The sequence below is a fragment of the Orcinus orca genome, chromosome 8 (assembly GCF_937001465.1).
Source record: "Orcinus orca chromosome 8, mOrcOrc1.1, whole genome shotgun sequence".
Classification (NCBI taxonomy): domain Eukaryota; kingdom Metazoa; phylum Chordata; class Mammalia; order Artiodactyla; family Delphinidae; genus Orcinus; species Orcinus orca.
This window is the reverse complement of record NC_064566.1, coordinates 56,060,048-56,084,935: the sequence shown is the minus strand read 5'-3', so window position 1 is coordinate 56,084,935 and position 24,888 is coordinate 56,060,048. Positions and strand designations below refer to the sequence as shown.

At 46.1% G+C, this 24,888-nt stretch overlaps 2 protein-coding genes across 2 annotated transcripts in view; one reads left to right on the top strand and one right to left on the bottom strand.

Moving 5' to 3' along the window:
* Window positions 1–24,888, bottom strand: part of USP35 (ubiquitin specific peptidase 35) — an 873,752-nt gene that overhangs the window by 196,072 nt on the left and 652,792 nt on the right. The window lies entirely within an intron of this gene.
* TENM4 (teneurin transmembrane protein 4) overlaps window positions 1–24,888 on the top strand; it is a 757,305-nt gene that overhangs the window by 535,800 nt on the left and 196,617 nt on the right. The window contains exon 11 of the mRNA XM_049713625.1: window positions 19,602–19,772. Coding sequence (XP_049569582.1) covers window positions 19,602–19,772 — 171 coding nt within the window. The remainder of the gene's footprint in view (window positions 1–19,601; window positions 19,773–24,888) is intronic.

The following is a 24,888-nucleotide window of genomic DNA, read 5'->3' as shown; positions in this document are numbered from 1 at the left end:
GTACAAAAACCAGGAAGAGCTTTACATTTAAACAGAGACCCAAGAGTGCCTGGGAGCTGTTTCTTTCATTGTCAGGTCCAGGTCCCCCCTGGAGGGGGGTGCCTCATCCTCTATGATTTCTCTAAGGCAGCCCGGTGTTCTGATCAGAAGACAGGATTCAGTGGAAATCTCAGCTCTGCCACTCTCCACCTGTGTGACGCTTTTGAGCTTTGGTTTCCTTATCTGCAAAGCAGGAAGAAGAAGAATACTTCCTCCTTGAGGCTGTTGTACAGGTTAAAAGAGACGATGTTGAAAAAACACGAGGCACATGACAGAGGAGGAGTCCCTTGCTGGTGGCCTTGGGAGAGAGTTGTTATGGACCTCAGCATCTCAGCCCAGGATGGGGTGGGAGTACGTGATCCTCTTAGGTCCTTCCCTCTCTGTAGAGCGATGCCCATAGGAAGTTGAACCAGGACATTGAGGGTGGAGTCCTAAGTGTGTGCTGCAGCAGCCTCTTGGTAACTGCGGGGGAACTTTCCAACATGCCCCATAGCCATAAGGGACTCTTTCTTTAAACTAGGTGACATTTTTCACCTCCACCAGCAGCTGATTGTGGATTGGAAAAAAAATCTGAACCCTTGCTCGAGGTGGTATGAGTTTAATTTATAAGTGAGAATGTTGTGAAGCTTAATTGCCTCTTTTCAAAAGGCAGCTTCCAGAGAGCATTGCTGGTTGGAATATTATTGCAGTTCGTGGTCTGGAAGAGCCTGGGTCAACCAGCTCTTGAAGTCTTCTGGGCAGTGTTGACAGAGGTGGACTTGGGCACTCCATGTGACTTGCACAGACTTTTGCAGGCTCCCTCAAGATCCCTGACATTGACCGTGCACACATGCACCCGTGATTTCAGCCGAGCAGCAATCCAGGCAGAAGGGATCTTAGGCTTCCCTCCTCTTTGGGAGTGTGGTCTCCTGTCTCCTAATGTCTTATTCTCTGCTGCCTACTCAGCCCCTAATACTCAGCCTGCCCCAAGGTAGCTGTGCTCAGTAAGATGTGGTTGAATAAAAGACCTTGCAAGATGGTAAAATCTGCCCAGGGTTTTCTAGGCAGAATAGCGTGGGCACAAGCATGGTGGCAGAAATGCGCATTTTATGTCCTGGGGTTCAGGTACCGGGGAAATGGACGTGAAATGAGTAGAGAAAGGATTAGAAATAGAGGCCAGGGTGATTGTACCCGCTGCTGCCCTGCAGTTACCCCCATCTGGTTTGAACAGCTCATGCAGTATCAGGATCTCAGATGCCATTTGCTTCCTAAGCACAGGCCCATTGCACTCTGGGCCTGGGTGTTATTAGTGAGCAGTAAGGCTCATTTTCTCCCCTTTTTCTTCGACTTCACATCAGGCCTTTTGGACAGAAGCCATAGATTTAGGTTTATAGCCCAAAGAATGGGAAACGGAGATGATTGAACTTGATCTTTTAGGTGGAGAAAAAAGTGATAAAGATACAGGATGCTGTATTAAAGGCTTTCTCTCCAAGATTGATTCCTTCATGCTGCTCTGCAGGAATTGCTAATAGCAAGATATATATAGATTGTTCTCCTTATGACAGACCCCAGACAAATATCCTTCAGCCCCCCAAAAGGAGGACTTGAGGAGGCTAGCGTGGCCCCCTGCAGCGGTCTGAAACGCCACCACGCAGAGGAGGGGGCAGACTTGCTCTGTGAGATTGCCGAGGGCAGGACAAGGCCCTCTGGCTGAAAATGATGGGAAGGCCGATTCCAGCTCTGGGAGAATACTTCCCTCACAAGACAGCTGCCTGTCTGGAGTGGGCTGCTCGAGAGCGGTGTCTGCAGTGAGAGGGGCGACTCTTAAGTGCCTCAGCTCCACAGACCAGGGGATCTTGTCCTCATTATCCTTCTGCCTTTCCTATCTATGCCACCCATACGAGGACTTAATCTTCTTCGGATGAGTTTCTGAACCTGTAAAACAGGAGTAAACAAAAGACTAGCTGAAATGATTAAGTCATTCAACGTGCTTCAGCTCATCATGAGAGAAGATTGTCCATCTTGCGGACCTCATGCTCTCCCCACCCTCTGATCTTCTCCCATTGGTAACTGAACCCAACCAAGAGCCAGAGCCCAAGCGGACCCATTGGTCCAGACCGTGTGGATCAGCCTCCCCGGGCACAGAGCAGGGTAGAGAAGGATATAGGGTGGATCTGGAGGGTCAATGGATAACATCATTTGCCCTCCAGGAGAAGTATCCCCACTCTTCTCAGTTCTTGTCCTAGCAGTGTTCAGGGCCCAAGACTAGGGTTGAGACCCATACCACACTCGGGCATGTCTCCCTCACCTGTACACCTACTCAGCCATCAGGCCCCGAATGCTTGTATTTAAAAGCAGATTTATTGAGATACCATTTGCATACAGAAGATTAACAGTTTTTAGTTGTACCATTCTATGAATTCTGACAAACAGAGTTGTGTGACCATCACTACCATCAAAACACAGAACACGGGCTTCCCTGGTGGCGCAGTGGTTGAGAGTCCGCCTGCTGATGCAGGGGACAGGGGTTCGTGCCCCGGTCTGGGAAGATCCCACATGCCGTGGAGAGGCTGGGCCCGTGAGCCATGGCCGCTGAGCCTGCGTGTCCGGAGCCTGTGCTCCACAACGGGAGAGACCACAACAGTGAGAGGCCCGCGTACCGCAAAAAAAAAAAAACAAAACAGAACACTTCTGTCACCCCAAAAGTTCCATTTTTTTTAATCAGTCCTGTTTCCTCATCTTCAGCCTTGGGCCACCCCTCATCCATTCCACATCTCGGTAGTTTTTGGTACCGTTTTTGAGATGTGTAGTAAAGAAGTGATTTATTTACTGGATTCAAAATCAGGTGTTACCTACAATAACCTTCAAACTTTAAGACATCAAAGTGTTTTTGAGAAAATTTAAAGACATGATTTAGAATTTAAGATACGAGGGCAAACAGCGGAAGCATTCTCGGGTTCTCTGTGTGCTATACTTGACCTCCTTGGAGGATCACAGCCACAGGCCTCCGTGGAGTCAGCATGTGTATGTTCTTCTGCCTTTTTCAGGGACCATCTTTTTGTACACATTTTTAAGTATTGACACAAAAGTCTCATTCTTGTCAAGTTTAATACCTCTATCATATTTGTGCCATTATTATATCATTGTGTTCCTTTGTTTCCAACTGTGTGCTATTATAAATAGCACTTCTGTAGCCAGAATGAAAGAAAACCTCTTCTGTTTTCTTCTTTCACTTACTTTGGGGAGGGTGTGTCCCCCTGAGCAGGATTTTTTTGGGGGGTCACAAGATATGGACAGTTTGAAGCTCTTGTGACTCACTGCTTGCTAGGGGCTCCTCAGAAGGAAAGGACTGAATCCCCAGGCTCCCAGCTAGGTGTCCAGTTTCCCCACAGTGCTGCTAGCATGCAGCCTTGTGTCTGATCTTGGTGGGTCAGCTGGTTTAATGAATGGGGGCCGGGGGAGGTTACAAGTGGCCCCGAGACCCAGAGAGGTAAAGGGATCTTCATTCCTGGAAGGAACCACATGCCTTCTCCCAGTCAGTTCCCTTTCGAGAGCCTAGCTCACACGTCCCTTCCTCAGCAAAGCTCCTCCGACCCCTTCGCCGTAAGCCAGGAACCCAGTCATAGGCTCCTATAGTGCTCAGGGGTCTCACGGTCATTGCAGCTGCGGACTATGTCTTGGATTCGCTCAGCTCTGTCTCCACTGTCAGACTGTAAGCTCCATGGGGGTGGAAGCAATTTCTGTCTTGCCCAGTGCTATAGCCACAGCTTCTCGTACCAGGGTGTGGCAGGATGTAGCCTGCGTTCAGGAGAGAAAGGAGGGACGTCGGGACCAGAAGCGAACTGAGGGAACAGAGGCGAAAAGTCTAGAGGCAGGGAGATCATGTGAGAGTGAAAATGGTTACTGGAAACTAAGGGAGGGAATACCAGAGGTGGCTTCCAAAATGTAGTCGTTGTAGGGCACAGACTTTGTCTGTTGTTCACACCTGTGAGACTTGAAGCGAGAACCTTGCCCTCTCTGAGCCTCGGTTTCCTCCTCTGTGAAAGCAGGTAATAGGCTGTTCTGGGGATGCAATGACAATCGGGCACCTAGTTCTTTTCTAATAAGAGCCACTAGTGAATGACATCTGTCTTCCTCTCCCCCTAGCAAACAAGTTGTGTTGAATTTGAGGGCCAAGCCGTCCCGAGTTTGGAAATGCCTCAAAAAAGAAAGGACCCGAGTTTATTAGTATATTCATTTTTTTATAACAATGACAGCTCCAGAGACAACACACTGTCCCAGGACTCGGGGGGCCTTCTCCTGTGGGTAGTTTCAAGGCCCCCAAAGAGGCAGCATAGCCATGGTTGGTCAGGGAGTAGCCCCAGCTATGTGGCTGGGGTGATCCTTCCCCAGCCGCACCCTGGGAGTGTGGAAGAGGAATCGATTTTTACAGATTTTTAGCATTCTTGGAAGGAACATGTCCCCAAGTCCTTGTTTTTATTCTGAACTAATTACTGTGAAATAACATAATTTAATTGCACTTCGATGCAGAGAGAAAGTGAGAGTGGTCTCCCTGATGGCTGTTTTTTCACTCTTAAGTACCTAGCTTGCAGAGAGGAGGTCCTTCCAGTCAGGGCTGTGCTTCCTGCTGCAGGCTAGAGACAGAGGTGAGGAAACCCCGCCAAGCGGCTCTTCATTTCAGGGGTAAAAAAAAGGGAGGGGTGGGAAAGGGGAGAGGGAGTGAGATGGCAGTAAAGAAACACAGTGTTTTTTTCCTTCCATCAGTAAAACAACAAAGCCACAACTTAAAGGCTTCATCCTCCTAAAGACAGCAGTACAGTCTAATAGCAAAAGCACAGACTTCGCCCTCCAGCCGTGCTCACACAGGTTTTTCCATCTCTCTGCATCTTGGTTTCCTCATGGATAATTTTGTCCATTAATATGCAAGAGGTGTTTAAGTGACAGAACATCTGCAAAGGGTCCAGTTCGGTGAGTGGTCCATGGTGGGGTGGGTGCTGAGGAAATACAGATCTCACCCTTCCAGGCAGCTGGATCACCCAGAGATTTGAAACCAAGGTTCAGCAGCCAAGGGCCATCTGCAGATGCAGGGATTTCAGGTAATCTGGGATGAAGTAGAGGGAGCTTCCCCAAGCTCAGGTTTGAGACACTGGGGAGCATTCACCGAGCCTGCCTTTTGGGTTGTGTCCCGGGCTACAGGGACAGACAAAGCCAGATAAGCTAGCATCACTGCTTTGAGTCTTCCGTGTTCATAGACAGCCAGATGTGTAAGGAGCCCAAGGCAATAGTAGACAGATGATAAAAGCATGTTACTGGAGTTTGAACTTTACCCCTGTGGGAGCCTGAAGGAGAGAGCAATTCATTGTAACCAGGAAGATCAGGTAAATTTCCCCAAGGCACTGAGCCTTGTACATCAAGTAAGATGTTAAAAGAGAAGCTAGGGATGGTTTTCTGGAAGATGGAACAGTCCAGACAAAGGCAAAGGACAATAGATAGGAATGTTGGCTATTTTTTTGGCACGTGTGTCAGAAGACTGTGCATTAAACTATCCATCTGTGCATTGGATCTGCTGCGGGCCTCAGGCTCTCTTTTACTGAAGGCTCTTGAATGTAGAACTATGGAAACCACAGGCACTGCAGGAGGACGCTGGCTGCCTTCCCCCTTAGAACAGAGGCTCCACTGGGCAGATACATGATAAACCCCTTGCCTTCATGTGAGGCCTGTCAAACCCATCGGTCCTCTCCAGCGGTCTCTGCACTGTGTAGGATTATTCACTGCAAGCCCCACATGTGGAAGCTGGGCCTGCTGCAGTTAAATTACTTGTTTACCTGGAATGACTGGTAAGTAATAGAGCTGGGCCTAGCAACCAGATTTTCTGATTCCAAGTCCTATGTTCCTTATGTAGACCATGCCAGCTCTCAGAGCCCTCCTCTGATGTCTTTCTCTGCCGCTGTGCTCCGTACCCAAGGCTCAGAACAAACAAGGGGGTGCTTTGCCATCCTGTCTGGGGCTTTCTCCTGCCCCTGCTCCCAGCTTCCCTCCCACAACCTACCCTGATCTAACAGAGGTGGCAGCTCACATGTGTTGAGAGCTAACCATGTTCCAGGCATGTTCTGAGTGTTATATATATTTCTCATTTAATCTTCTTAACAATCCTACCTATCCAACAAACATTTGTCAAGGACCAGCCATGTGCTAGGTACCATTCTAGTTTTATTTCCATCTCATAGATGAGAAACTGAGACCTGAGGAAATTAAGTCAGTTGTTCGAGGCCACGTCACTAGTGAGTGTGAGAGCCAGGATTTGCCCCCGGAGCCTGCCCTCTTCCCACTGTGCTCTACGATTCCCATAGCTGGAGTGGGGCTGGAGTGGGGCTGGAGCAGGGCTGGGATGGTCCACCTGATCTGAACTGCTGAGAGGATGCACAGAGCTCCTTACTAAAGAGAGAAAATACTTTATTTTCCTAAGGAAGAAAAGTTAGCGTCCATCTGCTCTGGGCCATGCACTGTATCAGGATTGCTATGTACCTGTGGCATTGAGTGGAGCTGTGGTTTGCACCCAGAGTGCTTCAGGATTGGAGAGCAAAGCAGGCCCAGATGTCATCAGGGGACCTCGATACACATCGCTTATTGAGCACTAGCCCTTTGTGTTATCTGATTCACCTGTTCTCCGGGCTTCATGTGCCGTGGCATTGGATCGTCACCAGCGTAACATTACATTTTGGAGGGAGCCTTTCCTGCTGGTGTGTGGCAAACAGCTAGATGTATTGCGCCTTTGAGCCTGGAGTTAGGATTTTGTTCACAGCCTCCAGTGGGGGAAGAGGAAAAATGCCAGTATCATTAATTGAGCTGAGGCCTGCATTTCATCACATGGTCCTAAAGTTTACCGCTCAGGCCGTCTGTAGAATTCTACAGCAAGACAGACTCATTGGACTCCTGTGTGTGTCTTAGTGTATGAGTCTCTGTGTGTGAGTACACGCATGACACCACCCAGTACGGATGCAAAAAAAAAGGTATTTGAGAGGAGATGGAGTTGGGGGTAACGAAGATTAAATGAGAATTTTAGGAGAAGTAGCATTTTTCTTTACCTGAAAACTGGAAACTCTTCTTTTGCTTGTTTATGCCTCCTCACTTTTCTGTAGAGCATTAAGTCCATTAAATTGTACTGTGATTACCCCTAATGGTATCGGTCTGGGGCTGTGTAGAAAGTTTCACATGTAAATCTTTGCATTAGTCTGTGTCTTAAACTTCGGGTGTTCTTTCTTTCATTGATTAACTTTTAAGCAACATAATAATGATGTCTTATATTTTCAATACACTTCAAAAGGACTTGCCTTAAATTTAATCCTTATAAGAACCTGGGAGATGGTTTTGTATTCTTTCCCTTTCTACAGATGAAAAAACTGAGGGTCAGAGTGGTTAGGTGACTTATTTGCAGATGCATAGCTGGTAAGGGCCAGAGCTGGGAGTCCAGCTATCTCTGCAGATCTGCTCTGCTGGCTACATAGGTGGACAACAGAGCCAGCAAGGGACGGATGGGAAGCACCTGGATATGGACTGTCAAGGTGGTGTGCATGGGACAGGTTCTGAAGTAGTGGTCAGGAACCGGGGGCTGGGGAGGGGAGAGCAGACGGCATTTCTGGCTTGGGGCAATGGTGGAAATCCTCACAGAAGAGTTAAGGTTTGAAGTAGGCCTTGAAGGATGGGAGAATGATTTTAAAAATAGGAAAGGCGGGCTTCCCTGGTGGCGCAGTGGTTGAGAGTCTACCAGCTGATGCAGAGGCCACAACAGTGAGAGGCCCGCATACCGCAAAAAAAATAAAAATAAAAATAGGAAAGGCAGTGGCCATTCCACGTAGAGATGTTACATCAACGAAGCCTGGAGGCTGTGTGTTCAAGGGACAGGAGAAACCTACACAGACAGAGATTCCTGGGCAGGGAGAAGCAATGAGGAACGTCAGGTACTGTGCTCAGCAAGTGTTTCAAATGCTCAAGTTTCTATCCTCAGGAAAATATCACTAACAAACTTTGAGCAGTAATGCAGGGCCATATACTTATGAGATTTCCTTTTTTTATTTTCCATTTCTGTCATTTCCACAGTTTTACATCTAATCAGAAAGGCAGCGTGTACAGGGGTTGGGGACAGATTCTGCGCAATCTGGATTTGGCTCAGGTCTGAAGTGACCCTCTGCCTCTTATTAAATGTGTGATCTTGGGCAAGTTCTTGAACCTCCTGGAGCCTTAGCTTCCTCATCTTGCAAATGAGGATAATAATAGTACCTACCTCCTAGGGCTTTGCAAGGATTAAGTGATAGTGTGTTTATCAAGCACAAAGCCCAGTGCTTGGTACTATTAATAACAGTGGCTTTTATCACCACCACATTCATCCTCATCCTCATCCTCATCATCACCACCATCACCATCACCATCATCATCACCGTCACCATCACCATCACCATCACCATCACCATCACCATCCCCATCCCCATCATCACCATCACCATCACCATCACCATCACCATCACCATCACCATCATCATCATCATCATCATCATCATCACCATCACCATCACCATCATCATCATCACCATCACCATCACCATCACCATCATCACCATCACCATCACCATCCCCATCCCCATCATCACCATCCCCATCCCCATCCCCATCCCCATCCCCATCCCCATCCCCATCCCCATCCCCATCCCCATCCCCATCCCCATCCCCATCCCCATCCCCATCATCATCACCATCACCATCACCATCACCACCACCATCACCATCATCACCACATTCATCACCATCACCACCATCATCACCATCATCATCATCATGGTTCCTGGAACTCTGCTGCTTTAAACTTCCTAATCTAAGGACTGAGCCAAACCAGGGGTCCCTGCATATCAGAGAACTTGTGCGTATTGCGTGCCTGTCTCTGTGCACAGACAGGGCAGAGAGGCAAGAAAACGTAGTATGATCCCAAAGAGCTAGAAAACGCTCCAGTGGGCAGGAGGCTGGGAAGCTGTGGAGAGTAAAGGAGGGACATCACACACTCTGTTCTGTGAGAGTTTAAAATGCTCTTTCAGAAAGCTTCTCATTATAAAGAAATATCATCCCTAGTTACAAATCTGGGTGGCAGACTCTGCGTTAAGCTGTCCACCCTCATTCTTCCCGCTGAAGTCACTGTTCCAGAGGGAAAGGCCTATCCTAATGATATACACACAAATTAAAACTCCATTTAGCGGTACAGTGAGGACCACCTCCTAATTGACTTTGATCATTGAAAAAAAAAAAAGAAAAACCCAGTTACGTGGTTGATATGCCAAAGGAAATCAGGCAGTGGGAGGGTGCCTCACAGAGCCTTGCAACAGGACGTTTTCTAGTAGCTATGGAAATGGAACCTAGCAACAGGCACTTTCTCCTTCTGGAGCTCCCAAGCGTGAACCAGACCCGTGTTTCCTTTGGCCCCCTTTGATGGTTGGTACAGGAAGGAGCGGACAAGGCCTCACACGTGAGAGGCTGGTCCTTGGCTAAGTGGAGACACCTTTTTATAGAAATGCTTTAGATAGCCTTGGGAATAGTCTTGGCACTTGGATGCAAGCACCACAGAGAAAGGAAACCCAGCAGAGCTCTAGGCCAGCGTTCCGCCCCCTCTCGGGAAATGACAGGCACTTTCCCAGCTTTCCCCGGCTGACATGTTTCTGCCAGGGCAGGGCTGGCTGCGCACCCCAGCAGAGGAGTTGAACAGGCTGGCGACCCTGGGGTGATTTCGCTCCCTGGATCCTTAACGAGGGTTTGAGTATGAAGGGCAAGGTGGTGGGTCTTCCACTGCGTGGAGTCACTTCCTTGACCGCTCTGTCAGCAGTGATTTGATCAGAAGCTGCATGTTCTGATCAGGACTGCATGGAAGCCTGCCCTGGGTTCTGACAGCAGTCTGCGAAGAGCTCAGGGTGTGGAGTGACCCGGACCTGGGTTTGGATCTTGGTGCTGCCATGATGAATGGTGCAAAATGATGGACTGTTCTGGGGCCTTGGTTTTCTAAAGATCCAAAATCAGGTTAATAATATCTACTTTGTCACTATGTGTTGAGGTCCTAGTCCATAAAATGGAGATACTATCTTCCTTAAAAAGCTGTGAGCTTAAATGACATAATGAATGTTCATCCTCCGTACCACTCCTCTGTACCACTGTGTCATGCACATGGTACAATTTTTAATAAGTGGGAGCTGTTACTGTTTCGGTAATAATCCTAATTATGTCTGTCTCCTTCCTTGGCTCTTTTTCTTCTTCTCTCCTGTGGGCCAGGTGCTGGGGGATGGAGATGAGAGAAATGATCCCTGCCCTAAGGGAGGGCCTGCTGGCGGCCTGATATCACCTGCCCCGTGGGCTCATTCCCTTAACTTTAGGCTCAAGAAGATGACTCCTTTAGTCTGGGAGTGCCGTGCCCGACGGAAGAACAAGCCATGAAGGGGCCTCTCCTGCTCTTACAGGATTTTCTGCTGCAACTTAGCAACAGGGCCATTTAGCAGAAAGAACTTGGAACTAAATCCAAAGACTTGGGCTCAGCGCAGTTCCAGGCTCTGCCCCAAGTGTCCCCTTCAAGCCTGAGTCTCATCCGCCCGTTGAGTGCGGGGCAGGTTCAGTCATAGCGACACCCGCCCCCCCCCAACCAGAGCAAAAGCTCAGACTTCTCAACTCCCTCAAGAAATCTCCGTACTTCACTTTCTCAGCGAAAACCTTAATGTACACTGCAAATGACGCTGATGATACCACTGTAGAAGGCTACCCTCTGGTAGTAAGTTTGAGTCAATACCAAGCAGCATAATAAGCTCGTAAAATATATTCTTTCCTTGCACCTTCACAGCAGTTTTTTGGAGCTATAGGTATTATCGTCACCATTTTATAGATGAGGAAGCTGGGAGTCAAAGGATTTAAATAACAGGAACAAAGTCACATAACCATAAACGTGAAAACCAGAACAGGAACGCAGGGCTGTCTGGCTGCCACGGCTGTGCTCGTAACCAGCTGTACTTCGTGCCTCCCATCTTCCTGTGTCTGGCACCAGCACTATATTGGGAGTAGGGCAGGGAGAGGTCACATTACCGGGCTGAGGTCAGTCCAAGGTGGCCAACCCCTAAGCTAGTCATGCACAGAAGAAGGCTTAGTAGAGCCCGTCGGGTGAAAGGGGTCCAGAAAAGATAGTTTTCTTATTCCATTACTGCAGTAATAGCCATTCACTCCATTCTGCACAAATTAGATTCCAGCCCTGGTCCCCCTACAACTTGCCGTGCCACCAGTTTTCAGTGCTCTCCACTTAAATTGATCTTTTTCCTCCGCGTTGACGGTGGGCGTGCCTGTTTCTCCCCTTCTCTCGTGCCCATCCCCCCACCCCCCTGTTTTCCAGAACTATTGAGCGGCTGCCAGTGAATCCTTGTTGAAAGGCCTCCTTTCCCCACAGCATTGCATGGTGCAGAAAAATGATTAACTGTGCCAGAGTCCATTCTCCAGAAAACAATTAATTTGGGGGTGAGAGACAGTAACCCTGATGGTTGCAGTCAGGTTTATCCAGAGATAGGAAGAAAGGCAATATATTTACTTGATTAAAAATCAGCCCCACGTAGTCAGCAGTGGGATCCTATCAGGCTGCTTTATAGCAATTCCGCTTTTAAAAACTGTTTTATCCGCTGGACAGATATCTCTAGTTCCTGTGCCCAAAGTCTGTCAGCTGATGGGAGCAGGGTAGGGAGAGAGCCCTCAGCTCAAAGAAATTTGCGGTTGGCGTGGGAGGGAAATTAGGGGCAATATGTGGAGAGAAGGAAAGGACGGAACAGAGCTGGCTTAAATAAATCTTTCAGGGGATCTGGGAATTAGGAAAATCAGCAGAGCAAAATGACAAGGATGGTGACGGCTACCATTTATTTTGCTCCTGCTATGTGCCAGGCATAGTTCTAAGCACATGACATGCATTATTTCATTTAATCCTTTGAGGTAAATATTACTATCTATTTTACAGATGAAGAAACTGAGACTCAGAGAGGCTAAGTCATTTACCCAAAGTCAGGAACCTAGTAAATGATGTGCCTCTGAACGCTCCAGATAGACCCAAACTTGAGGACTGACTCTACCAAAGTCACTTACTTGCATTTACACGGTTTTGCTTTCGGGGGTCAACCCTGTGTACCGTGGTCAGGATGTAAACAGGTGGGGACCCCATGCTTTACCCCTAAGATGAAGGTCCTTTAACAGACTATCTCAAAAGAGAAAACCTGGCTATACTGTCAGCAGAGGCCTTGCCTTAAAATTATCTTAATTTTAATTTAATTTCAGGGATTGTAACTCATCAGCAGTCTAGAGGTGAGTCTGGACTTTAGGACCAGTCAGACCTGGGTTCAAAAGTGACTTTATCACTTCCCATCTGGGAAGTATTTTTGGGCAGGTCATGCAGCCTCTCTGAGCCTCCACTTTCTTTGTCTGTAAAATGGGAATACTAATGATTTTCTCAAGGTTTATGTAAGGTCTGAATGAAATCATGTATGTAATTCCCCTTGCCTAAGTGTCTGACACGTGGCATGTGCTCAAAATCAGGATCTCCCCACTCAGCTCTGTTGTCCTTCTTTACCTCGTGCTCCTAAGACCAAGTTGTAGAACTTCCTTTTTTTAATGTAAACAGCATGGAAGTGAGTTTGGAAACTAGTGAAGAAAATTAGTCAGTCATCCTACCACTATAATTCAGAGCTTGATGTCATTTTTACATCTCTCTTTCTAGATTTTTTTTTCACATGTGTACCTGGTATTCCATCCAGTACTTGTATCATAGTTTAGCCAAGTTCTCCTATTTTAAGACATCTAGGTTGCTTCTGATTTTTTTACTAGTACACTGCAGTGTACATCTCTGTGTATATGGCTTCTAGGTTTGAAACTTTTGAATGTTGTGGCTTTGTTGCCAAACCAGGAGAAGAACTTGGGGGATGAAGCTCTGTCGTTCTGCTGTTCTGATTGTCTTGCCTTTTTGTTTTCTGCTTTCTACGTTAGAGGACCATAAGTCAGAGAACTCCAGTGAGTTATATTTTACAGAAATGATGCTAGTTAAGAACAAACAACTGAGCATTAATAATGTAAAACAGAAAAGTAGGTAGCCATGCAGCTGGGTTGGTTTCTGCTGCCTTTTGAAACCAAGAATGCTGCTTGAATCAACAGTTTCTTGAAGTTATAACCATCTCTAGTCACTACCTAGAGCTGCTAATTTACAGATGCAACTGGGTTTGTGCATTCGATTTTTGGAAGGGAAGCATGCATGTGACAGTGGAAACTCCTATACTTACTTCGGTGACTTCTACATAATGACTTTGTTAATTGCCTCCGGCTGGCTGGGCGCTGCGGGGAGCCTTCAACGTCTGAACATCTACTGAGCATTTTTCTTAAAAATGTCAAGGTGGAGCTTGCACTTTCCCAGCCCTCTCTCATGTCTCGCCGGGCAGGAAAAAGGCGACTGGAAAATGTCAGCCCTGGGATCAGATTGACCAGATCTGAGGGAGTAAGAAACTCCCCCCACCCTAGCTCTTGGCTTTTAGAAATCAGTAACCTTTCAACGTGGGTGATCCTGTGAACTCGCTACCTTTCCACGGCCTTCTTCTCAACTCTTTAGCATCTTTTCACCTTTCCACTGAATTACAAACTAGTTGAAAGGGGACACCGGTATCAGGTTTCTTATTTAGGTCACTTTCAAGGTACTTGGGAGAGTTTTGCACAAACAGGTATAAATACGCACTGTGGGGTGTAATTTAGATAATCCTGTGATGTGCATCGGTGCTTACTATTAATTCCTCTGGAAGGAGGGATTACGATCATTACAATGTACATTGTGTCAGTGGTCTGGTCTTAAGGCAGGCTGGAGAGGACCATTTATATTAGCTTTTCTGGACCAATGACTGGTATTTCCAAGTCCTCTGGATAGCACGCACCTACTGCTGTCTGCAGCTTTACATGAGGGTTGCTGTGGGGTAAGATCTATTTATTATCACCATTGGGACCCCCAGACATTAACTTCAGCCTTTATTTGCTGGTGACTTTAGATTGCCCATAGTTTACCTCCTGTTTAAAGTAACATGTGTAAAAGAGGAAGCTTGGCTGGGAAACACAGGCTCCTGAGTTTGAAACTTGCCTCAAACTTATACCAGCTCTGTGATGTTAGGTCACTTACTCTGAGTGAATCAGAATATATCCCCATAGCTCAATTTCCATGCAGTTCCATTGTACTCATTCTCCAATAACGTTTTTTCAATCCATCTTTACATGCGGATTAAATCGAATAATATAAATTAAGAATTTGGCATGTAGTATGCACTCAAATTATGCCAGGTTTTGAGTTACTGGTGTTATTTTGAATATTATCGAGGACAAAGACGAATGGTTGCTTGAGCTTGTGTATTCTTTGGACAGCCTCTGACCGAGTATGCCTTGTGCCCTTTGGGAAGAGGAGAATAGAGCAGGCTATTTCCCTTCCTTCTCTTTCTGTCGCTCATAACCCAGAACTGTAAAACGGACCACCCACCAATCAATACAGTAAAAGAATTGAGGGGCCCCTAGCCTGACTTATATTTAAGACTGGATCACAGATTAAAGGTCCCTTTTACTGTGGCTTTAAGACAACATTACTGGTGGAACTTCACATCTCTGACTCCGTATCATCCTGTCCTCTGTCTAAATCTTACTGTTGCAGGAAGGGGGGACCCCTTGCAGGGCCCGAGAGTGGGCCCTTGTCTAACACTCGGAAATGAATTATCCAAGGAGACACATGTGCTGACACACCAAGAGAGCTTATTGAGAAGGGGTGCCCGGGCGGAGAGCAGGAGGGTGAGGGAACCCAGGAGGACTGCTCTGCCACGTGGCTTGCAGTCTTGGGTTTTATGGTGATGGGATTAGCTTCCAGGTTGTCTCTAGCCAATCACTCTGACTCACGGTCCTTCCTGGTGGCGTGCGCATCACTCAGCCAAGATGGATTCCAGTGAGAAGGATTCTGGGAGGTTGGTAGGACATATGAACTGGCATCCCCTCTCTCCTTTGGACATTTCCCCAATTCTTCCGGTTGGTGGCGGCTTGTTAGTTCCGCATGCCTTACGAGGACCTCCTGCTGCAAGATACCTCCTGCAGGTGGTAACTGTGGTGCCTGGCCAGGGTGGGTGGTTTCAGCCAGTGGTTCTCCTACCTTCCAGTCGGCCATTTGTCAGCCCGGTGTTGATGGCCCTGTACTCGCTTCCCTACCCACCAGCCTCCAGAATTACTTCTGGAGGACTGAATCTCCTGAGAGTCTGATTTAGAGCTGGATCCAGAACTTGGCTTTCCCAGGTGGTTTCTAAGAGCACATCTACCACAGGCCACAGAGAGACCCACCGGCGTCACAGCTGTGTGGGCCTCTGTGTGTGCTCGCCGAGGTGCAAGGCCATGAGGAAGGGATGCCAGCATGCACCTCTGGGCTTCTGGCTGACAGCCTCCCCCATGCAGCTGTGGGCTGCCTCTGCCCTAATTAACGTCCCTGGACGCCAGATCCTGTGGTCATTTTCACCGGGAACTCTCTTTCCACTGGCTTTTCTTCCCCCGCCACATATTTTTTACCGTGAGAACTTGCTTTTGCATCTTGTTTAAAATAAGAGAAAGTGGGCTTCCCTGGCGGCGCAGTGGTTGAGAGTCCGCCTGCCGATGCAGGGGACATGGGTTTGTGCCCCGGTCCGGGAGGATCCCACATGCCGCGGAGCGGCTGGGCCCGTGAGCCATGGCCGCTGAGCCTGTGCGTCCGGAGCCTGTGCTCCGCAACGGGAGAGGCCACAACAGTGAGAGGCCCGCGTACTGCAAAAAAAGTAAAATAAAATAAGAGAAAGCTTTGACAAAAATGTTTCTCTTCACAAAGCTGTGAGAGCTCTATTCATTCTGGGATTAGTTAATTCTCATGACCTTTTAACAAGACAGCTCTTTTGAACACTTAGATGAGATAATTGATTCTAACGGGGAAAGAAGTGCTGCTCGTTTAACTGCATATATCTGAGTTGTCTGCAATTCAAACAATTTCTCCATTACCTTTGGAGTTGCCAATAAATAGATTAAAACAGTAAGAAGGTCAGCAGAAATGTGAGCTAATTCAACCTTGGAAGTAGCAGCATATTCACTTCTAAGAGGCAAATTAACGTTATTATTATTGACAGCTACACAGAGACGGTCAAGAGCAGTGTAAAGCACCTCATTTAGTGTCTGGTACCTAAAAAGTGCTGTATAAATGTTAGCTACTATTTTATCAGGATTATCAATGGTATGACTATAATGGTTATAGAATATAGTAATCACACAGGTGTACAGTTTACAAAGTGCTTTGCCATATATTATCACATATGATACAATAATTCTTTGAAATATTTTTATCCCCATTTCTCAGATGAGACTAGCTAGGAAGTGGCAGTTAGGATTCAAAACCAGTTTTCTTGCCCTTGGTCCAGCACACTTCCCACGGCATCACAGTAACCGAAGAGAAAGCAAAGGGTCTGATTGCATTTCTGTTACCAGCGTACGCTCTCCTGATTAAGCCAGACTTGTGTGTATTCCTCGGTGGCTTGTGTTTGGATCAGGAGTCATAAGGATATGCTGTGCTCCGGTCCCCTGTACACACTTCTTTCTGCATCTTGAAGGCAGTCATGCAGCCCCTCCAGACCACCAGTGACCCTTCCACAAACTGTGGCCAAATAACACAACTTTCCGTCTGCCTCACGGACTCCTATACTGCTGCCTAAAAAGACATGTAGAAGCCTGGGACGTTGCTTGATGTGTAAAAGGGGGTGTCTTTATAATCCCCACCCACCTTGCTAGAAAAGGCTGGCGAGCAGCAGCATGGTGAGGTGGGAAGAGCCTTCCAGCCAGAAAGATGGATGGTGTGTGATGTCAGGATTCCAGCAGTTTGGGATTCTAGTCTAGGCTCTGCCACTTGTTAGCCGTTTAACCTTCCCAGGGTTAATTGATGTCTCTGTGTCTTAGTTTCTTCATCGGCAAAATGGCATTATCACCTTTTAGGATTGTTGCAAGGATCAAAGAAACTTTGAAACGGATTTCCTGCTCTTAGCACAATGCCTGGCCCGTGGAAAGCACTCAAGAAATCCCAGTTTTATAATTATCATAATTTTAATTAACCTTCTGAGTTAATTAAATGTCCATATCTATAAATTGGGTCTGGCAAGGTTGCATGAGGATTAGATGTAAGGTATACAAATTACCCAGGGCACTGCCCGGCAAGCAGTTGGTCCTCAGTAAACATAATTACGATGGGCCTTCATATCTCTGTCGATCCTTCCCTGTGTTCCTCTCACCCTCCTAGTGGGTCAGCCACTCTCTCCTCTGGGCCTTCTAGTCCTTCTGTCTGTCTCCCCTGCTTGACTACGAGCTCATGGAAGCAGGGAGCGTCTGATTTAGTTCTGGCTCTCAGTGTCAGCCATGGGTCCTGGCATAGAGTGGGCTTTTAGAAAGTGTTCATCAGCTGAACGAAGGAGTGATGCTACACAGAGGATGCTGTGGGAGTTGGGGACTGGAGTATGCGATTCTGTATGCGGGGAGTCAGGGAAGGTGTCCCAGAAGAGGTAAGTATGGACCATTGATGAGGCGCAAGTCTTGAATCGCCAGTGGGACTTAAGCTGACGCTTTGTACTAGATTGCAAACCTTTCTGGAAAACACGCTTCCTAGCCTTCGCAAGCATTGTGTATTTAAAGGACAACATCCGTTCTCTGGTGTTTTATGGTCTCTTCTCGATTGTTGAAGACTGTTTAGCAGTTGCTACCTTGCAAAAATAGTTTTAAAACAGAAATGCATGCCCATGAATCAAAATCACAGCATTGCACAAAATCACAAAATTGCACAGAATCAAAACGTGCAGCAGATACACAGTGAAATGCAGATCCCACCTCTTCCTTCACAGGATGCACCCACCGTTATCAGTGTCTTTCTTATCCTTCCAGAAATATTCTGTACATATGCAGAAATGTTTTTACCTAAATGTAGTATGTCAAGCATACTGTTCTGAATGTTACAATTTTCCTTCCAGAAAAATATATACAAAGAGCTTCCTCACTCTTTTTTATGGTTGCATAGTATATTGTATAAATAAAACTTATCTAGCCCCTTATTGGTGGACTGGTTTCCAATGTTTTGCTATTACCAACAGTACTGTAGTGAATAACCTTGTAGGTACATCATTTTGTAGGTATATGAACATATCTGGAGGAGAACTGGAACCTCTGAGTTCCAGAGTAAAGGGTATGGGTATTTTTGATTTGATAGCTTTTGTCAAATTGCCCTCCGTAGGGTTTGTACCAGCTTATGCTCACACCAAACCAGCTGAGTGTGAGAGTGCTTATTTCCTGTTCTTTTCCAATACTGTATATTTTCAGCCTTTTTAAAATCTTTGCCAAACCGTATGTGAAACACAGTATTGCAGAGTTTAACTTACATTTCTCCTGCTGTGGGTGATGTCTAGAGTCTTTTCACGTGACAAAGAGCCAATTGCATTTCTTATTCTGTAAACTATCTGTTCATATCCTATGCCTATTTTCCTACTGACTTGCTGGACTTTGCTTATTATTTGTAGGAGTTCTTTTTCTATTAAGGAAATTAACCCTTGGTGATACGAATTGCAGGTTTTTCCTCTAGATTGTTATTTATCTTTTGAATCAAAAGGCCAAGACCACTACTTACAATACCCAGGACTTGGAAGCAACCTAAGTGTCCATTGACAGATGAATGGATAAAGAAGATGTGGCACATATAAACAGTGGAATATTACTCAGTCATATAAAGAAACAAAATTGAGTTATTTGTAGTGAGGTGGATGGACCTAGAGTCTGTCATACATAGTGAAGTAAGTCAGAAAGAGGAAAACAAATACCGTATGCTAACACATGTATATGGTATCTAAAAAAAAAAAATGGTTCTGAAGAACCTAGGGGCAAGACAGGAATAAAGACGCAGATGTAGAGAATGAACTTGAGGACACAGGGAGGGGGAAGGGTAAGCTGGGACGAAGTGAGAGAGTGGCATGGACATATATACACTACCAAACGTAAAATAGATAGCTAGTGGGAAGCAGCTGCATAGCACAGGGAGATCAGCTTGGTGCTTTGTGACCACCTAGAGGGGTGGGATAGGGAGGGTGGGAGGGAGACGCAAGAGGGAGGGAATATGGGGATATATGTATACGTAGAGCTGATTCACTTTGTTATACAGCAGAAACTAACACAACACTGTAAAGCAGTTATACTCCAATAAAGATGTTTAAAATAAAAAGGCCAGGACCTCCTGAAACTCCCTCATCCCTGCCCCTCTCCCCACTCCCCTAGACTGTGAGCCCTCGGGGGCAGGGTCTGTGCCTGGATCATCTCTGTGCCCCAGTCCCCTGTGTAGCACTCAGCACTGCCAGAGCTCTCTTCAGGGGCTCTTTGTTGAACTGAACTGAACTGAATTCCTGTGTTCCCCACCCCCACTTGTCCTCCCCTCTGGCTTGGGAGTTCCATTTCCACCTCCAGCAGAAAAAGATGACTTTTCTCATTGCTCACCACAGCCATGCACCTGTTTGGCCTAAACTGGCACCTGCAGCCGATGGAGGGGCAGATGTATGAGATCACGGAGGACACAGCCAGCAGTTGGCCTGTGCCAACGGACGTCTCCCTGTATCCCTCAGGGGGCACTGGGTTAGAGATCTCTGACAGGAAAGGCAAAGGAGCCACGGAAGGTAGGGTTGCTGTGTTGTTCGTGTCGTGAGTCCTCTGTGTCTGCCTTTGAACCGAGGAGACCGCCATTCTGCGCGCCATGTGCCTGACTCACAGCTCCATGCTCTGGTGCTTCCTCCATCCCTCTGCACTCCACACCGGCTGCCAGGCCACCTGTGTCTTCATCGCAGTTCCTTGTCACTGTGAACTCACGGCGGGGCTTGGGCGGGGTTCATGGGGCTCAGCAACATCCCATCCCACGCCCTGAGGGCAGTATCCTGGGCTTTCACACTGCTGGGCGGCTGTCTTTGATTATGTGGAATCATGATGAGGCAACCTCATGGGATGAATGGGTGTCTCCTGGAGTTGGGTGTGGCAAGGTGGGTAGAGGGTGTGTTGTAAGCGAAATACCCTTGGACCTTGTGCTTCCATGGAAACACCACTTTGGCTGTTCTAGCATTTTCAACCATGTGACCTTAAGTTACTTGGCCAGAGTCACATAGCCAGTAAATAATGGAATTTGGGACATGAGCCCAGGTCTGTGTGACTGCAGGGCTCTTGCAGTCTCCATAAGTTGACCTACCTGACTCACGTCATGGTTATAAGACCCTGAAGGAGATGTGGATAAGAAATTCCATTGTACAGTGAGACACAGATGTTTCTTTTTCAATGATGGAAGTGGTGGTGACATTTGGAGTTTGGCATTCTTGAATGGGACATCCATAGACCCATGTTCTGAATTTCTTAGGGCTCTTTCTAACATGCCATAAACACAGATTCTTTCACTATCAGCCAAGAGGTGGCAGACCCACAAAAATTGGTACCGGGAAGGATGTCTGAGCTCATGGGCCAGGCTGGCTGTCATTTTAGGCAGTGCAACCAGCCCTTCTCCTGTGGCCTGCTTTCTCTCTCTGGTGTTACCTCAGTCAGCAAAGTGGTCACAGTGGCCTCCAATCTTCACTGCTTACATCTTCTTTCCTCTTAGCTCAGTTAACTTTGGGTCATGGCTTCTGAGCTTCCCTGTCCTGTCAAGAGTTTGCCTTCTAGGAATCAGTTTGGTTAACAGGGTAGCATATGCTTGGCCAGAGTAGCTATTCATGGTCTCTGAATGGTCGTGAAGGCCAAAATCCACTCTTGACCTATGGTCATCTTCAAGGGAACTGAGGGCATTTCCAAAGAGCCTAATCAGAACCTCTGCCTACTACTCTTTTGCGGGGGGCAAAGCCAGTCTTCTCCTTTACAAAGATTCTAAGACTTTCTTTGCACCTTAATAGGATATGGAGGGAGCATGGATGAAGCTATGGGAAGAGCTCTGGGTTAGGAGTCAAGAACCCTGAGTTCAAGTCCAGCTGCTGCCACTTGAGATGCCCTTAAGCAAATCCCTTGAGAGACTTTCTGGGCTTCACTTTCCTCCTCTTTAAAAGGAGGTTATTGAGCTATATTATCTGTAACGTCCATTCTAATTCACAAGTTCTACATATGAAATTAGTAACAGAATCATCATATGATTAACCAGATTGTTCTTTAGAACTTTTTTTCAGGTTGGCCCTGTCCATGGTCCTTCCTGTTGGCTTGTGATTCCCGTGTCAGCTTATAGTGTCAGATGTCATAGGTGAATACCATAGATGACAACTGTCTTTAGAATCAACAAACACAGATTTAAGATATGTTGAACCCTCAAAGATCTCATTTAGAAAAATGTATTTTCTCTATCAGATTTTCTTTCAACAGGAGTTGGCTCTGTCTAAAGTCTCCCACTATAATGAAATTAGTTTGTGGGTTGTTTAGGTTTTGTTTTCTTTTTCCCAAGGAGCAGGAGGTGCAGATAAGAGACAAAATAAAATTGCACCAGCTTATTGGTTTACTTTCACTGGAGTATTTTTGCTTAAAGGGATTATCTGTCATTACTAATGCAAATGGAAAGCCTGTTTACAGACCCCTAAAATGCAGTGCAATGCTGGAAGGTGGTCAGCATCAAAAGCAGTTACTGTGACAAAAAAATACATTGGTCTGGAGAGACAGAGGACAAATATTCCTATAGTTTATGTGAGACCACATGGTTCTTAATTTCTTTTGCCTTGGTCAAACCAGTGTGTCTACTCAGTTTACGGTTTTAATTGTGTTGTTAAAAATCTAGTTCCTTAGACGTATCTCAAGGGGGAAAGTCCTTAACCCTGATGTGAGTGCATATTTCCTGTCCCTTCTGAGGGTATCCGAGAGCTGATTCCAGAATTAAGATTAGAGCCCTGTTCCACAATGGTAGGGGAAGCAGTGTGGTGGATGGAAAGAGGATAATAGGCCGTGGAGCCAGACAGTCCAGGATCTGAGTCCTGGCCCTGCCAGTTATTGGCTCTGTTAACTCAGGCCCATTACTCCATCTCCTTTGGCCTTGGTTTCCTCATCTGTGGAACAAGGGTTGCTAACACCTATCTTTTCAAAGACTAGTTATGAAGAAGCACTCAACAAATGTTAGTTCCTTTCTTCTTGTCCACCCAAATCCCAAGCCATTCCATGTCAGTTATTAGAATCTCAGAAATCCAGACTAATTAATATTTTCCCCTCAAAGATCCCACAAAGTCTGGGGCATTTGTGAATATTTTTAAAGGGTATATATTTTTTAATTATACAAGTGAACTATACGATGAACCCAGTATTTTAAAGGTTCATTGTGTCTTTGAGGATAACATCAAACTGCGATTTATACTATATTTTCAAAGTGGCTATAACCATTTCAGGGTTGTCATGGGTTGGAAACCAAATACAGCAGCTTTTCGAAGTAAAACCATAAGAACTTATGTTATGCATTAATGGAGAAAGGGAAAAAAGCATTGAATAAACAAGCAATTCTGATGGTTTAATTGGTGGGCCAGGGATAGTATTTTCTTCTTTCTGCAGTGAAATCAAAATTGCCCATCAGTTGGAACCATGCAAATTGCTGCACACAGGCTCAGCTGGGCTCTCCAGAATGGGACAGCTTATTTTGATAACCAAATAAATTTCAAACAGTTGCTAAGGAAACTAAAGAAATCTTTGTGCAAGTTATTGCATTGAAAAGAACCAAAAATGTGGAGGGAGGGGGGAGAGTGTTGGTTGATTAGGAATTTAGAACCTATCTGGATAAATCTCAGTTCAGGAAAATAAAGACTGAACTTGGGAAGTGCATGGAATTTCAGTTCTTCCAAATCTCCCTTATTTGAGCTATCCAATCGTTTCAGTAATTTGTTGAGAAACTTCTTTTATAGACATGACTGCATAGTTCCACAGCATAGCTGTGGGAAGCCCGAATCTGTATATCTTTATAAAGAAAAGGACTGTTACCAGTAGAATCTGCCCTGTGAAACCTAATCGTGCTATTGGAGCTCCTTAATTCTGAGTTAAGCTCTTTGTACTTTGTTAAGCCTCTGGGGCACGCACTGATTGTATAGCGTCCTTCTTATGAATGTCTTGAGATACTGTCTCCCTTTAACTTTGGGGCCTGTGTGTGGGATCCTAGTTCATAAAAATTGTCCATTTTTTGTATCCCAGGATGGCAGGAAGTTCTCCAACGGGCCTTGGATCTTCCTGGTCTAGCCTTGGTATTAAGCCCGCTAGGACTGTGAATTAAATTGGACCCTCGCTCTTAAAGAGGGTCAGTGCACTCTGCCACCATTGAGAATATCTTTGAAGAGTTTTAATTAATGATTTATCAATTTAGTGTTCTAAGAAGCCATATTCTAATAAATAAAGGGGCAGCCCAAATGGCTCCATCTCAGTGGTTTCTTAAGCATTCTGAGCATCCGTATATACATTTTCATAGTGTGAGGATTAACGGAACCGATACATATAAAGATGCCCAGTACGTAGCTGGAACTTAATAAATGATAGATTATACTACTATTAGTACTGCTGCCTCTATTACTGTTACTGCTAATAATGTTTATTATTATTATCGTTTTCCAGAACGTAGGTAGGAATAAAAAAAGTTATATTCACAGGACTTTTCGCCTCCACCTGCCTCTACCCTCTACCCCCCGTCACTACTCCACCACCTACACAGTGGGTATGGCCATTTAGTGGGATATTTTCTGTCCTAGTGCTCACATCTTGGTGCTCAAAATTAAGAACAAAGAATCTTAGGTTATAAGATCTGGAGAGACAAAGGCAGTAAGGGTTTTTAAAAGACAGGAAAGGATGAGGATGGTCTCACTCTGAACAGCCCTTAGCCCAGCAAATCTCATGCCTCTTTCCCACCAGACACAGGTACTCGGCGGGCTGTAGGTCTTCCCTCCCAGAAGCTTCCATCTCATCCTTAGGGTTAGTCTCTGTGGGGACCACTAGGGACCAGAGGGGAAGAATGATAAAGGTTAAATTCTAAGATGAGGATGCTCTTTCCCTCTCAAACTTTTCCTTTAGACTGGGCCCGTGACCCCTTCCCTAAGGATCTGGACAGGGTGACTTCTGGTACAAAGGTCACTTTTGAACCTAAGCTCCAGAGTGGCCGTCACAGACTCATTCAAGAAAGTCAAGGTCCTGGTTGGGAGTGTGCCATAGACCAGAATTTACTATTTGTATATCATTGTATACACACCAAATATGATTTTTTTCTCCCATTTTGGCCAGCTCTGGTGAAATACTAGAGTGCTAGAAAAGAATATTCCTTTTTGCCACTCCTCTGGGGTAAGAGCCAACTTACTTATGCCTCTGGGGCCTGCAGACCTCTGGAGAGTCTCTGGACTTGACCTCTGACCTGTGAGGCGAAAGAACTTAGCTGATTCCATAGCTGTCTCCTGAACACATGCTCACTGCAGGGGAAGTGAACTGTGCAGGGGTCTCCAACGGCAATGCCAAAATGTGGGAGAAGTGTCCGTTACTCATTCTCAGACACAGGAATTATTTGAATGCAGACAATTCTCAAATCCCATCAGCTCTTGACTCCTACCTACTCACAAAGGAAATGAGTCCTTGGAATTAGGAGTCTCGGCCTTGTTTCTGTGCAGCTTCTAGCGGTAAAGAGCTCAGAACTCATCCTGCTTTTGTTTCATACTCCCTCCTAGTTCTGCTTCCCTAACAGAATTATAAGCTGAAGGGTATACTATCTTCTTCCTGGACTATAAAAGGATTGTGGTACTGGGAACCCAAAAATCAGATAAGGAAGAATGT